The 14,532-nt window shown below is 40.3% G+C and overlaps 1 protein-coding gene across 1 annotated transcript in view; it reads right to left on the bottom strand.

Annotated features, from left to right (window-relative positions):
* The window catches only part of NEK9 (NIMA related kinase 9), a 36,729-nt gene extending 22,609 nt beyond the window's left edge, over positions 1-14,120 (bottom strand). Inside the window, exons 1-9 of the mRNA XM_027569548.2 lie at positions 13,747-14,120; positions 10,898-11,075; positions 9,098-9,153; positions 8,510-8,580; positions 7,042-7,147; positions 5,173-5,304; positions 3,509-3,619; positions 2,624-2,688; positions 216-266 (exon numbers count right to left, since the gene is read on the bottom strand). Of these exons, the coding sequence (XP_027425349.1) occupies positions 216-266; positions 2,624-2,688; positions 3,509-3,619; positions 5,173-5,304; positions 7,042-7,147; positions 8,510-8,580; positions 9,098-9,153; positions 10,898-11,075; positions 13,747-13,965 (989 nt within the window). The 5' untranslated portion in view covers positions 13,966-14,120. The remainder of the gene's footprint in view (positions 1-215; positions 267-2,623; positions 2,689-3,508; positions 3,620-5,172; positions 5,305-7,041; positions 7,148-8,509; positions 8,581-9,097; positions 9,154-10,897; positions 11,076-13,746) is intronic.
* Positions 14,121-14,532: the final 412 nt, after the last annotated feature.

Raw genomic sequence — 14,532 nt, 5'->3', positions numbered from 1 at the left:
TAATGATGTTCACTTCAGCATGAGGATGAAATTATAGCCTTCTGTTTTCTCAGAAATGATTATGTGACATTTATGAATGTCAGATAATTATGTTGGCTTCTCAAACGATGCCATAGGCTACTTACTGGGATCAAACAATGCATGCACCAAAGAAAGAAAGACCCCCTGATGGTAATTTAAGAGATATCACTTTTTACGAGTCTCCTAGGCATTACCTTGGTCTTTTTGTAGGTGCATTAAGCAGTGTGACTTTTTCCTCCATCTCTCTACCAAAAGAAAAGCAAAGATACATGAGTGAAAGAATAGGTTCTTACATTGTACTAGTGTCTCTTTAATACGTTTCACAGATTTAATCCTCTATAAACCATATGCCTCCTGCAACATGACAATGCTTTTGGAGAAGTAACTCAATACGATTCAAACAGTTATACGGGCCTGGCTTTGGACAAATCATTAGATATGACGGGGCCAGCAGTTTGGGGCCATATGTTTTCTTTCACCAAGAAACATTCCAAGCTGGAACAGAGAACCTAGAGAACCTCTGTTGCACATTTTAAATACCTGCTGATCTCTCCATCCAGGCTGCCCACTGACTTCCCAACTCACCATCTCTAAACCTCAGCTCATTCTCTTTCTCGCATACAGCTTTTCTTTCTGACTCTCCTATTTCTGCAACTGGCACTTCCCATTCTCCCGGTGGACTAAGCTTAAAACCTCAGTTACCTTTGACTCAGCTGTCTCCCTCTCTTCGATATTTCAGTCCTATTGATTCTGCCTATACATCGCCCTTCATATTCACCTCTCCTCTCCCAGCCTGCCGCCATGTTAGCTCTAGGCAGCTTTGCTTCCCACCCGATTGCAGCAGCACGGCCTAATAGGTCTGACTCAGCCCACTGCCAACCCACTTTATCAGTCCTATACTGATCTAACACTGAGATTGGTTTGCTAAATGAGTCTTCCTTAGGCATGCCCCTTACCACATGAACTTCCCTCTCATAAACACCCACTACTGGACCATAGCTTGAATTAAGCACAGATCCCTTTGTCTAGCATTGAGGATTCTTGCCTATCTTTCCAGCCTTCTTTCCTCCTACTTACTCCCCATATTCTAGCCCAGGGTACTCGTTCTGTCTAAAACACTTACAGCTGAATTCCTGAGGTGGCACTTAGGCATCAGTAGTTTTTGAAAGCTCTTGAGGTGTCGCTATTGAGAGCCCCTGGTCTAGAACCCCCAACCTAGTGAAGTAGGACTTAAGTGTTTCCTGAATACTTCCCACAGTTTGCTATGTCTGTGCCTTATCTAGAAAGCTCTCTGTCTTCTGTTTTTCCATCAAGTACAAAGTTCTAATGAAATACTGTGTATAAATTATAATTATCTCAATAAAAATTGCATTAAAAATTATCAATGGAAATATTTGAAAAGAAGTTAAAATAGTGATTATACTGTTGGGAAATAAGCCAGATAAAAAAGTTAAATATGCTTAACCAGTAGCAAAGGGCGATACTGCTAGAATATGTGCCGACCATAAGTGGAAGGTCACAGTGCCGTTTCTGGAGTATTACATGTAATTCTAGGCATTAAAACATTGGCTAGACCTTAACTGGAGAAGAATCAGAAAAGATCAATTAAATGACACAACAAAATAAAGGTACTGGCCAAACGACAATGATTAGGGAATTAAGTATATACTTAATGTATCTAAGGGCAAGACTTGAAAAAAGAGCAGAGCAAAGATTTGAATATTGGGAAGATACAGAAACAAAGAACTGGTAGGGGAGGAAGAAGGTCAGTAAGACAAAAACAGTATAACAGGATGAGAATAATAAAGGGGTTGGCTCAGCCGGAGGAGAATGCCACTCTTGATCTCAGGGTCATGAGTTCGAACCCCATAATGGGTGTAGAGATTACTTAAAAAAAAGAATAACAAAGAATACATCTTCCTTTAAGTTTGGGTTTGAAGCCTCCTATAGGACGTGAGGGATAAAGGACCTCCTTCCTATCTCTGAGACCTCTAACACAGAAAAAATCTCAGGAAGTAACATGTCAACAACCATTCAAGCTTGATTTCTGAAGTAGACTCCTCCAACTGCAACATACCATCTAAACGAATGCACTGAAAAACAAAGGCCCACTTTAAATCCATACTACTATCTGACAATCGCTGAGCATCTTGTGCCAAGCCCTGGGCTGAGCACTTTATATGCATTCCCTCCTTTAATCCTTACCCTACCTGACTTTATAGAGGAGAAAACTAAAGAACAGAGATGTTGAATAACTTGACAAACAAAATAATAGAACTCATACAAACCTAAGGATGTCTGAGACCAGAGCCCTCCTCTCTTAATTACTACATTCTAATGCCCTAACTCTAGATTAAAACTCACAGATGAGGGGAGTGCAGGGCTCTAGGCTCTCATCAGTATAAATTCAGAACAAGACAGCACAGGCTAAGGAGGTGGAAGTCAGGAGCTCCTCTCCAGTAGCAAAAGCAGAGATGTTGGTAGAAAATGGCACCAGAGCAGCCAAGTCAGGAAATACTGCCCTCTCTCATGGTCTTCTCATCAGGCCTTTAACAATCAACCAACCACAGAAAGACAAAGAGTGGACTTCTCTGTACTTTACCTCCTGCGTTTCTTGAGAAGGGGGCGATCCAGAAGTTCATCTGCTGTGGGTCTCTGCTCAGGATCCTAAAAAGTACAAACTGGGTTAGTTTTAATTTAAAGGAAAAGGGCAAAATGGGGTCTAAAGAGGCATTTTACTTCCTCTTAAAAGGCTGTATGCTAATTACTCAAAGATCACTGTATATTATCCTTTTGTTTCAAAAACAATTTCTTATGTCACATTCCATGTTTGATGCATATCATTTCGTTGTCAACACGTGTACATGAGCGGACAGTGCACCTTCCTTACTTGTTCAGTTACGGCACTGCCTCTCAAACTGCAATATATATGGCACATAAGAATCTCCCAGAGTGCTTGTTATAAAGATTTCTGGGCTTTATCTACAGAGATTCTAATCCAGTTGGTCCAGGGTGGGACTCAGGAATCTTCATTTTTTTATTTGTAAAACTCTTCCATCCCTAGCAATTCTAATACCTATGGTTCAAGAACCATATTTTGAATAATACCAATCTAGAGCTACACTACTATATACACAGAACTATATATATTCTGCATGCTAGAAACTCTTCTAAATTATCTCTGATTATAATTTTGTAAAATCAATCTATGAAAATTAATCTTGATCATAAAAAACGGAGCACCTTGATTTCACAAATCAATAAAGTAAGAATAAAGCATAATAAAGCTCAAGGATTTGTTGTCTGAAACAAATACCTATCATGAATTGCCAGTGCCTATTCTTCTGGGTACAGCCAGCCACAAACATACCCTACCCTGGGGAAGTGAATGCGGCTTTGTGCAGGTTCATCTAGGCATACCATACTCCCAACACTGTGGTGGGAAGGGAAAACCCTAAACTGAAATCAACACGTAAGTCACACTTACCTGGTCAAGGCACGCGTGGACCATTTGAATCAGTTCCAAAGAGTACTGGCTAGAATCAACTTCCATGGCCCGGATTCCTTGTACAATCTTCACACACAAGTTGAGTGGATTCTATGACAAAATGGTTATTCTTGGTTATATAAAGATTATAACCTACTAGTAGGGGTTCTGAAATGTCTGTTTATTTTTTAAAGAAATGGCAATAGTTCTGCATTAGGTCTGATTTCTTTTATAACTATTAGTATGCATCAGCAAGAAATGGCTAGGGATACACTGTTGCTATCAGACGGAATGAAGCCAAACGGCCAACAAGGAGATATGACTATGGGGCCAATAGGATAATACTCAGAGTACATTATAATCTGACCTTTCAACTGAATCCCCCACAAAAAGGGAAGCAAGATTAGCCATGCTTCCTGGCTTTAAGTACCTCCTTTGCCAAGTACTCTGCCTCCCAATTTATATACCCTAAAAATGGTTATGCAGGGGATACTCTGCTGCAACAGATAAGGCAGTAAATAATAAGATGACAATGCCAATAATATTATAATAATAATACCATTAACTCCTTTATTGAGAAACCACAGTGTGCTAGGTAGGAACCCTTGCAAACCCCCTGTGAGGAGGTTATTATGATTACCAATTCAGAGATGTAAAGTAACTTGCCCAAGCCACACAGATAGTAAAAAATGGCATCATAACTCCAACCAAAGTCTGTCTTGACTCTAATACTCATTTTCCTTCCACTATATTATTTAGAATAATTAGATGATATACCAGAATAAACTTTAGAATTTAGAAAAATAAATAGGTCTCATGAAAGGCCAATGAATTTGCATCTTACATTTGCATTTTTCATATACATTAGCACAGTATCTCTATGAGAAAGATATATATTTTTTCCTTGTTATAGATAATAAAATAGAGTATCAAAGAAATTCTGAAACAATTTGCTTAAGTTCTCACACATGGTTTGTAGAGGACACTGGATGTGAATCCACTTTTGCTACTCAGTTTGGTCCATGGATTAGCAGCATCAGTATCATGTGGAAACTTGTTAGAAATGCAGAATATTGGGACCCACTCCAGACCTACTAAAAAATAGTCTGCATTTTAACAAGGTGCCCAGGTGATTTCCTATGTGTATGAAAGTTGGAGAAGCACTGCTTTACACTGGGCTTTACTTAGGAAGAAAAAAAAAACACTAAAAGGATTTGTTGTCCATTACAATAACAACCTCTAATATAAGAGTCAGTGTATAATTTTTTATAAAAAGATCAAAACACTTTAATGAGTACTACATAATTTGCCTTAGCTTAAAAAAAAAAATGATGTAGCTGAAGCATAAGAAATGAAATGGTTTATCCAAACGGCAGCATCACATAGTGGATCCTAGAGCCAATTTCAAAATTATAGTCAACAAACTCAAGTACAATGCTCAATGCACTTGAGTAAGATTATTTTAGTAGGGAACTGAAGTTAAAGATAAATCTGGTATATAGCATTTTAATAATATGCTACACCAAGCCACTGCCTGAATACTTTGTTTTTTTGCCTACAGCTGATTTCTGATGAAGAAATCAGAAACTCAGGGATAAAGGAATTTGATTTTCTCAACCAAGTTATACCATTTGCAAGGACAAGGTGGGGATAATACAACTTACTGTAGCATCAAATGTTCTCTTTAATGTCAGCAGTTCAAAAATCACACAGCCTACTGCCCAGATATCAGACTTGAAATTGTATTTTACTCCTTGGCAGAGCTCTGGAGACATGTAATATGGAGTTCCCACAAGCTGAACAACAAAGAACACAATCAAAGAATAACTTCATTTCTGAGGTGACTGTATTAATACTTCAACAACTAAAATAAATTTCTCACAAACTAGTGTTAACAACTATAAAATGTTCATCAGCATATCCAAAAAGCTTTTTATGAGATGATGCCACTATGGGGAGAAATCTTTTATCTTATCAAATTTCTTGGAAGAATTATAAAGGGTAAAGGCACTGTGGTAATTTGGGGAGGCACAACAGTGATTCCTAGATCACAAAGGCTTTAGGTCCACTGAAGACTTCATACAGATAAAGACATACTTAGTAAAAGTTCACCAATGGAAAAAAAACAAAAAACAAAAAAACTGGCACGGGGGAGATGATAAGTAAATAAAGGGGTCAAAAGTTCTAACTGAAGTGCATAGTACTGAAACTCTGTAAATGGCTGTTTGACCTCTGTAATAGTAACACAACTAGGGAAATTTCTTTCAAATTTGAAAAAGATCTTCTGCCTTGAGGAATGAGTTTGGAAATCAAATGTCCTGAATGGAGGTTGTGCCTCTCCCCAGATGAGATGATGAGTACCCTAGAAGTTCTAATAAAACTGATAGCCATCTTTAACCAGCAAAGCAAAGCAATTTTTAGATGGATTGTATGGCATTTATAAATTTTCATATCATTCCTTCTTTACATTTAACTGGCTAAAAAAAGTCAAGTCTTGGTTTTACACCAGATTATACTTGATGAGAAAAATCCATATAAGGACATGATTACTTCCTCAGAAGCTCAATACGGCACCATCGTACAAGCAGACTGAGTTCCTGAAGCAGACATTAGCATGTCTCTAAACTGCTTACAGGCATATCTTGACATTATCAAAAAATATCAACAGGACAAATTAATTTTATTAACTTACATTTTCAAGTTCTTTCAAGGACAGAGCACTGTGAAACCAGAAGAGTAATAATTGGGCTTTATAATTCCTAAAAGGATGAAATCACTGTCCTTAAAGATCAACTTACATCTACTCTTTACCAATGGTCTTTCTTAGGATCAGGTGAGAAAGAAGCCCTGCAGCTGGGACGGCATATGATATTAACACCAGATTGTTCTCTGTGCATCAGCCTTTATTTGTAGTATAGGGCTTCCGAACCAGAAAAATTCAGAGGAAACACAAAAAGAGATGTCCAACATCCTAAGCTCAAATACTAAATAAGAGATAAACTAAAATCTCCTAAAGATCCGCCAGAAAAAACAGTAGAGCATTTTCCTGTTTTTATTTTTTTTATTATTTTTTTGTTAAAGATTTTTATTTATTTATTTGAGGGATACTGAGAGAGAGCAAGAGAGAGAGAGAGAGAGAGAGAACAAACAGGGAGGAGGGGCAGAGGGAGAGGGAGAAGCAGACTCCCCACCGAGCAGGGAGTCACTTGGTCCCAGACCAGGACCCAATCTGAAGGCAGACACCCAACTGACTGAGCCACCCAGGCACCCCCTTTTCCTGTTTAGAAAGTGCTGAAAAGGGCTGTGAGGTCAGAGCTGTGATATGGACAATGACTCCTAAAAGAACATCTGAGCATGTAAATGCCTATTAGTAAGCACAGGAAAAAGACTCCTGAAGACCTGCTTTATAAGTATGGAGAACTTGCAAGGACTACTGAGAAAAGTGTGTGAAATTTGGAGTGGTGTACAGTTATATCTCATAGTACTGGAAAGGAAAAGAAAAAAAACTTAAGACAAGGGCAACACATACTTACCGTCTCAGCCATGGAATACTCAGAATTAAGTTTCTTGGCTAGGCCATAATCTCCAAGTTTTATTAGGTTTGCCTTGGTCAGAAAAATATTTAATGTCTTTATATCTCTGGAAAAAAAGATACTGTATATTAAACTCCTACAGACAATTGTTTTGTTTCATCCCTGACTCCGCCCAGAATTAGTACAGAATAAAATGAGTGGTTACCACTGCTCACACTGTTATGGGATCCCAAACAATGGTCACCACTTTCCCATGTACTTTAATATTGAAAAGGGGATTTGGGGGAGTGGAGGCAGAGAATTAACTTTGTCCTCCAGGGCTTCTTAGCACAAGCATGTCTCCCGTACCACTGAGGATGTTAGGAAAAATTGAGAGGGCCAGATGGAAAACACAGCCCCACGTAATCCTATAATTCCTGTAAGGTGCACTGCCTCTTCAATTACCATTTATGCCCTGAATTGGTTGGTGTTAATGCTTCAAATCTGTTAAGGCAAGGGAAGAGGCTGCACATCCCAGCAGCAACATGACTAGGCTGTGTAGCTCACCTAAGTAAAACCACTGGCTATTTTTCTAAAGATGAGCTGGTCCTATGTAACACAAATAAACTGTGCCTGGTTCACACTCTGGCTTCCTTAAAATGTGAAAAAAAAACCAGAATGCTCCTTGTAACTTTTGAAAAGAAAATAATATGCAACTGTAGTAGCCATTCAATAGCTATTGAGAAGCACATGTTAACTGAATAAACAAACTAACAAAAAAAGAAATACTGGTGAATCAACATTAATCTCTAGCAATTATCAATGACTCACTTAAGGGTATAATGTGGAAATGTTCTAATAGCTCTTTCCTATACTAGAAATGAATAGAAAGCTGTTTTTCCCCAAAGATCTAGTAAAATCGTACAAAATAGCTTTTTATCTAAATTAAGACTCAATTATATAATTAAAAATACTTGCCAATTATTATTGCTCATAGAAAACATTTACCGCGAATTGCAACCAATCTAATACCACTTCTCTTAGTGGCTTCTAGACTTTACTGATGAATTAATGAATTGAACTCTAAAATATCTCTTAAAGAAGTAACTGAGCAGTACTTGGCTACTGAGACTCTTCCTAGATCACAAACATAATTTAACTTCAGGAAGTGAAGGTAACACCCCTCATTACTCACTCTTTCCTTCCTAAATTATATTAACGGAAAAGCCTTGACTGCTTAACCAAAAAAATAATAGTGCTGATGGGAGGTACCCAAGGTGGGGGTTAGATTGGTGGGGAGGAATCCATCCTGTATTTTTTTTTTTTTTTTTTTTTTTTAAGTAGGCCCCACACACACCCAGTGTGGAGCCCAATGCGGGGCTTCAACTCATGACCCTGCGATCAAGACCTGAGCTGAAATCAAGAGTTGAACGCTTAACCGACTGAGCCACCCAGGTGCCCCTCCATCCCATATTCTTTCACTCATTACCTATGAAGGATTCCAGCTTTATGGATACAGCTCACTGCTGAAACAATCTGAAATAGGTACCACACCACCATCTACAGAAAAAAAAATTGTATTTGGACTGGAAACAAAAAAATTCCACTTATATAAAGACACACACTAAAACAAACAAAACAAAGGAAGCTACAACCCGAGGTTATGATTCAACATGACCTGACATCTCTTGCTTGGAGGTTGAGTAGGCAAAGAAAAGTGGTAGGGGTAAAAATAAAAAGCAGATCATCATAAAACAGTTCCAATGCCATTATAAAATATAGTATGGTGAAGCAGAGTTGTGGAAAGAAATCCAAGAATGCAAAGGTATAGAAAACTGGGCATACCAGTATGCAGTAATAGAACCGGGAAAGAAAGCCCATAGAGAATCATGATGTGGAGGTAAAGCGTTTAGGAAGCAGCTATAGACAGCTTCCTTGTTAGAGGTTTCCTTTCTCATGAATAGCAACCAGAACTTGGAAGGAAAAAACACTCTTCATTGTTGGAAGAGTAAATACAGGCCTAGAATGCAAGAATCACAATACAATTCTAGCTTCCTTCCACAGAAGCATGAATTACCTCTTCCTCAAACAACTTGTCCTTCTGACGAAGGATTTTGTCATACAGGTTCCCTCCTGCAATTAAACAAGAGACAGGTGTGAACTGCTTCATAAAGATCAAAGCTTGGCTCCTGTAGCTACTAGGGTTTTAACAGATTTTAACTGCTTCCCCAAAGGAATCCCCTTCTCCTCTTGGCTCTTTATAAAACTCTCCCCATCCCTCGAGGACTGTATCCAAAGTCGTCTTCAAAGATTCCCCTCCCTAACAAATGAGGCTCAATGCAAAAATGGGAAGTATGACATTTTTAGAAAAGAGAAGAATAAAGGCCATTCCTATATTATCCCAATTAGCAAAATACTTTGAATGTCTTCAAAAATCAGAAGATTTTCCTTTCTAGAACTCCTTTTAAAAGAATCTGCAATATTTTTGTAACAACTCTCCGGTGTGACTACTAGAACATTTGGGCTATACCTATGATGCAATGTTTTGTACATACAGGGGTATCTCATCGACAACTTCCTTTTTTTACTACTTCACACTGAAAAGGTTTCCCATAATTTAGGGGGCACCCTAGACTGTTTCCAATCATTACTCCTTCTACTAACTCCTTTCTGCAGAATAAGTCTGAACGTGCTTCTCCCTTTCCTTTATCAAGTAACAGACTGCAAATGATCACCATTCATTTCACTTCCTACCTAAAACTGTAACTCACACCTTAGTCCTGGCTCAGTTTCACAGCTTCTTTTCCTCTGCAATTTAGTAACTCAGTGTTTCAACAAATTTACCATTTGTTCTAGTCCCTCCTAACCACAAAGGAAGTTAACTGCTTGAGGCTTCTGCTACTTCAGAAATCTCTAATATAATCTTGTACATTGAGGGTTGATCAGAACCAGCAACAATCATGGTACACAAGACAAGACAAAAAGTTAGAAGTCTAAGAGCTTTCTCTTAGAGATTTAAGTGAAGGATATGCTGGGACTTCTTTAGCATGTAGCTTAAGAAAGGGCTTTGAGGGTTCTCCTATGTAATAAGGATAACAGCTAGTATAGTATGTATTGAAGATTTGCTACACACACCAAGTACTATGCTAGGGGGTTTACATCTTCATTTAACACAACAACCCTAGGAGACAGGTACTGTTTTTAATAAACTCATATTAAGATGAGGAAGCTGAGGCACAGAGGTTTCTTGTGCAAAGTTACAGAGTTAAGAAGTAGTAGAGCTTGGGATATGGGCTTAGAGTATATTCCTAGCAACTGAGCTAATACTGCTATCTTACAAGCAAAATGGTCCAAAGAAGTCAGAGACCAGATAAATTAAGGCCATGCTTTACTATGTGTCATTTTCATTCAGCTATGATCTTTGAACCACTTTTCAATTGGATAGCTTTGGCTGAGTCAATATAAGTACCACTTGTAAGATTTCATTAAATATTACATCAAGCAGTGCCAAGCCACACTATGTCTCTAGCGCCTAATTAGATGTCTAACATTAATGCCTAACTAAAGTCAATTCATATGAAAAAACCTTGAAAAGTGAATGTAAAAATCAACTGAAAAAATAATTTGAAGATGGAACTGTAAGCATTAAGGGAGAATTTGAGTATGCAGGGGAAAATCCCTCCCCTTAGTTTGTAAATCACTTCAAAATTCTCCAAGAACTATTCTCTTAAACTATATGAACTATTTCTCTTAAACTCTAGAAATCCATTTAAAGTTTTTAATCAACGTATATGCCTCTTATTTTCTTCTCCCCTTCAAGGTAAGTATAAGCACAACAACGTCTTGCCAGAGGAGGTCCCACTGAATTCTACCTTACCATTACAATATTCCAGCTCAATCAGCAGAGTGGTATTGTCCATGAAGTGATTGTAGTAGGCAATAATATTGTCATGCTGCAGCAGAGCCAGAATAACAATCTCATTCAAGGCATCACGACGTTCCTTCTCCGACAGTCGGGTCAAATCAACTTCCTTCCACACAACCAATGAGTCATCCTACAACACAGTAACAGAGGTATTGTGCTTTTCTCTAGCCTGGCAGAGAATGAATCCACACCTTGATCTGTAAGCCTAGAAAGAAAACTTCCTAGATGGGCAGAGACTGACTCCTTTTATTTTTTCCTTTAAAGAAGACGGGAACAGGGGCGGCTGGGTGGCTCAGTCAGTTAAGCGTCTGCCTTCAGCTCGGGTCAGGATCCCAGGGTCCTGGGATCGAGCCCCGTGCCGGGCTCCCTGCTTGGCAGGGAGTCTGCTTCTCCCTCTCCCTCTGTGCTCTCTCTCTCTCTCTCTCAGGTAGGTAACTAAAAGCTTTAAAAAATTAAAAAAAAAAGACGGGAACAGAATTTAAAGGTTCTTCATACAATTGAGCATTATAATTTACTACAGGACTGGGGGAAGTGAAGCACTAAGATGCTGTTACATTGTTGTTACAGTTAATTTAATGATGTCAATTCCAGGTAAAAATACCAGCTAGAGGTAGCTCTCAAAAGATTCTATTGACAGACATCATGACAAACTGCTAGTCATGATAAACATTATAGTAGGGCTAGAATACTGGAGAACTGGAGAGAGTAGTTATCTAGAGCTGACCACAGTTTCTTGTAAAATGGAAATATTAAACTTACCTCTAATTTTATTTTTTTAAATGTTTTATTTATTTATTCATGAGAGTCAGAGAGAGAGGCAGAGGGAGAAGCAGCCTCCCCAACTAGCAGTGAGCCCGATGTGGGACTCGATCCCAGAACCCTGGGATCACGACCCAAGCCGAAGACAGACGCTTAACCATCTGAGCCACCCAGGCGCCCCTTACCTCTAATTTTATAAATTTAGATTTCTCTAGTGATTTCTGTTTATGCTTTCTAGATAGGAATAAGTCATGCCTAAGGGCTCAGAGTTCACTTGTAAGTGAACTCACCTGCTCTATTTTGCAACTCTGTATCTCCTATAACTTTTACATGTCACCGGTTTTCCTCTATCCACAACAATTTATCTGCAGCTCCCAATATTCACTCTCTTTTATAACACCCAAATTCTTTACTGATACTGCTCTCCAGCCCAGGGGCATCCCCACCTAAATCACTCTCCCTATCCTTTAGAATGATTCTGCCAGGCCTTTTAAAACTTTTTGGGGGGATATTCTGATAAACCTTCTACTGTGCATTTATTCAGTGCAAACATTCCTTCATTTTCAGAACTCATACACTGATATGATATTTGTGTATCCTTTCTCATTTATATACACATACAACTTAAATGTTATTTTCTTACTAACAGGGTTAACTTGTCTTCCCAGTGAAATATAACCTTCTGGAGGGAAAGGGCTGCTTCTAATCAAACCTTTGTAAATTCACAAACCTAATAAACACTTGGTGATAATGGATAATGCTATGCCAATTTTGGGAAGTGTAATCAAATTTAACATAAACCAACTTCAGTAATCAAGTTCAACATGATGGAAAGGCATGGGCGAGGAGATGTGAAACTCTGTTCTAGCCCAAGATCTACTTCTAATTTAAGTGTCAAGTGACTTAAATATACTGTCTTAGTTTCTTTAATTATAAAACAGAAATAGCAATGCTCATCTCTTTTTCATACTATGAGTACAAATAAGAAAAACAGATACTAACCATAACCCTAAAATCATACATTAATGTTGCCTTAAGATAAAAAAACACTTGAAGATTTTTCCTTGCAACCCCCCCACCTCCAACTTTTAGCCTTAGAAATATGCTAGCTTGGAACACACCCCAGAACTGCAGATGGATCACTTATGGATGAATCATCATCATCCAAAGTCTTCAAGTTTAAGACTTTAGGGATCAAATCCAATTGATGGTTAGTTTTTGGAAGTAGAGTCACCACTACAGGGTTTCAGATCAGTGTATGTTCTGAACTTGGGGGGTTAGTGATCCAAGAATCTCTCCAAAGGATCTGTATATATGCAACAGGGGATGGGGGAGGGAGGGATTATGTTTACATCAGGTTTTCAAAGGAGTCCTTCCTTGCCTCCCGCCAACCCAAGTTAAGAAACAGTGGCTTAGAATATATCAAAAAGTTATTTCCCATGCATAAACCCTGCCGGATAAACACTGATGAAGAAAGCAACGACGAACCCAATGATCTTCTAGAAAAATCTCCAATTAAGTGTTCATACCTGAATTTAAAGATAACGGCAAAGACTGCGGAGTTGCCACTGACGTGGGAATTTTGAAGCTATGCCCCTCCTCTCCACCCCGACATTGGAGAGCTACACACGAGAGGAAGTAAGTTTTGACAAAACTTCACATTCGTATGCCACTTTAATTTACAGTTTGCAAAGTACCTTCGTTCGAGTCTCAAAATGAAACTTAAAAAATAAAGATTACTTTTAGGGTAATTATCATTAACCCCAATTTACAGATGGGGAAACTAAAGCTCAGAGAAGGCTCAATGCCTTGCTCAGTTCCCCGGGTTCGACAGAAACGACCAGTCAGTAACACCAGTGATCTAACAATTCCCAGTGCAGGTGAGCTGGAAGAACGGAGAAGACCCTGAGACATACACCCTGCGGCCACGCAAACCTAAGTGAGGCCGAGGCGCAAGCCGCAGGCAAAGCCGGGACCGGGTTGGGTCTGGGAAGCGGGGCGGCGAACGAGGGGCTGGGGCGGGCGGAGCCAGGGGCCGCTACCTCTGTGCGGCGGTACAGCGTGGCCTCTCCGAAGGCGCCGCGGCCCAGGATGCGGATGGGGATGTAGTGCAGCTCCTCCTGCTCCGCCGCGCCGCCGCCGGCTCGCGGCCCCGGGCCGGCGCTGGGCCCCGGGCCCGAGTCCCCGCTACCCCCGGACTCGCTCCCAAAGTCCGAGTTGATGGAATCGCAGTGTCGCTCGTACTCGCCCAGCACCGACATGATGGCGGCTGCGGGACCGGCCTGCGTGTCCCCAGCGGCGCTGGGCGCACTACGCCTCTCTCACTTCAGACGCCGGCCCGCGGCTCCGTCAGCTCCGCAACCCCGCGAGGCTCCATGGTGGCTCCTTCCCCCTGACCCGGAAACAGTTCCTGGTGCTTCCGGCCCGGCGGGCTTTCCTCCGCCTTCGCTGGTCCACTTGCTTAGTTTCGCGGCCCCGGCTTCCCTGCCTCCGGGCGGGCGGCGCATGACGGCCGCTAGGGGTGCACGGCATGGAACCGAAGGTCTCTGGCCGCGGCAGGGGAGTCGCCGACCGGTCTGTAGACCCCGTCCCCGATCCCTGGCCAGGTTCCAAATAGCTTTGAGGTCCGGAGGTCGCGCAGTCGCATCTTGGCGCCAGCCCTATCTAAAGGGCAGTGATTCCACGTTGGACAGTGCTCTTTGTTTAGTGAGATATTGAAGGTACTATAGTAAGCGGAAATACTTGCCTCCTGTCATCTCAGTGGGCCGTTATTGCTCCCAGAACCACCCTAGGTTCCTCTTCTATACAACTCCAAAAACATTTTAAGT

This window comes from Zalophus californianus, chromosome 6, assembly GCF_009762305.2.
Source record: "Zalophus californianus isolate mZalCal1 chromosome 6, mZalCal1.pri.v2, whole genome shotgun sequence".
Taxonomy (NCBI): Eukaryota; Metazoa; Chordata; class Mammalia; order Carnivora; family Otariidae; genus Zalophus; species Zalophus californianus.
Note: the sequence above shows the minus strand (reverse complement) of the source record. Positions and strands in the feature narration are given on the sequence as shown.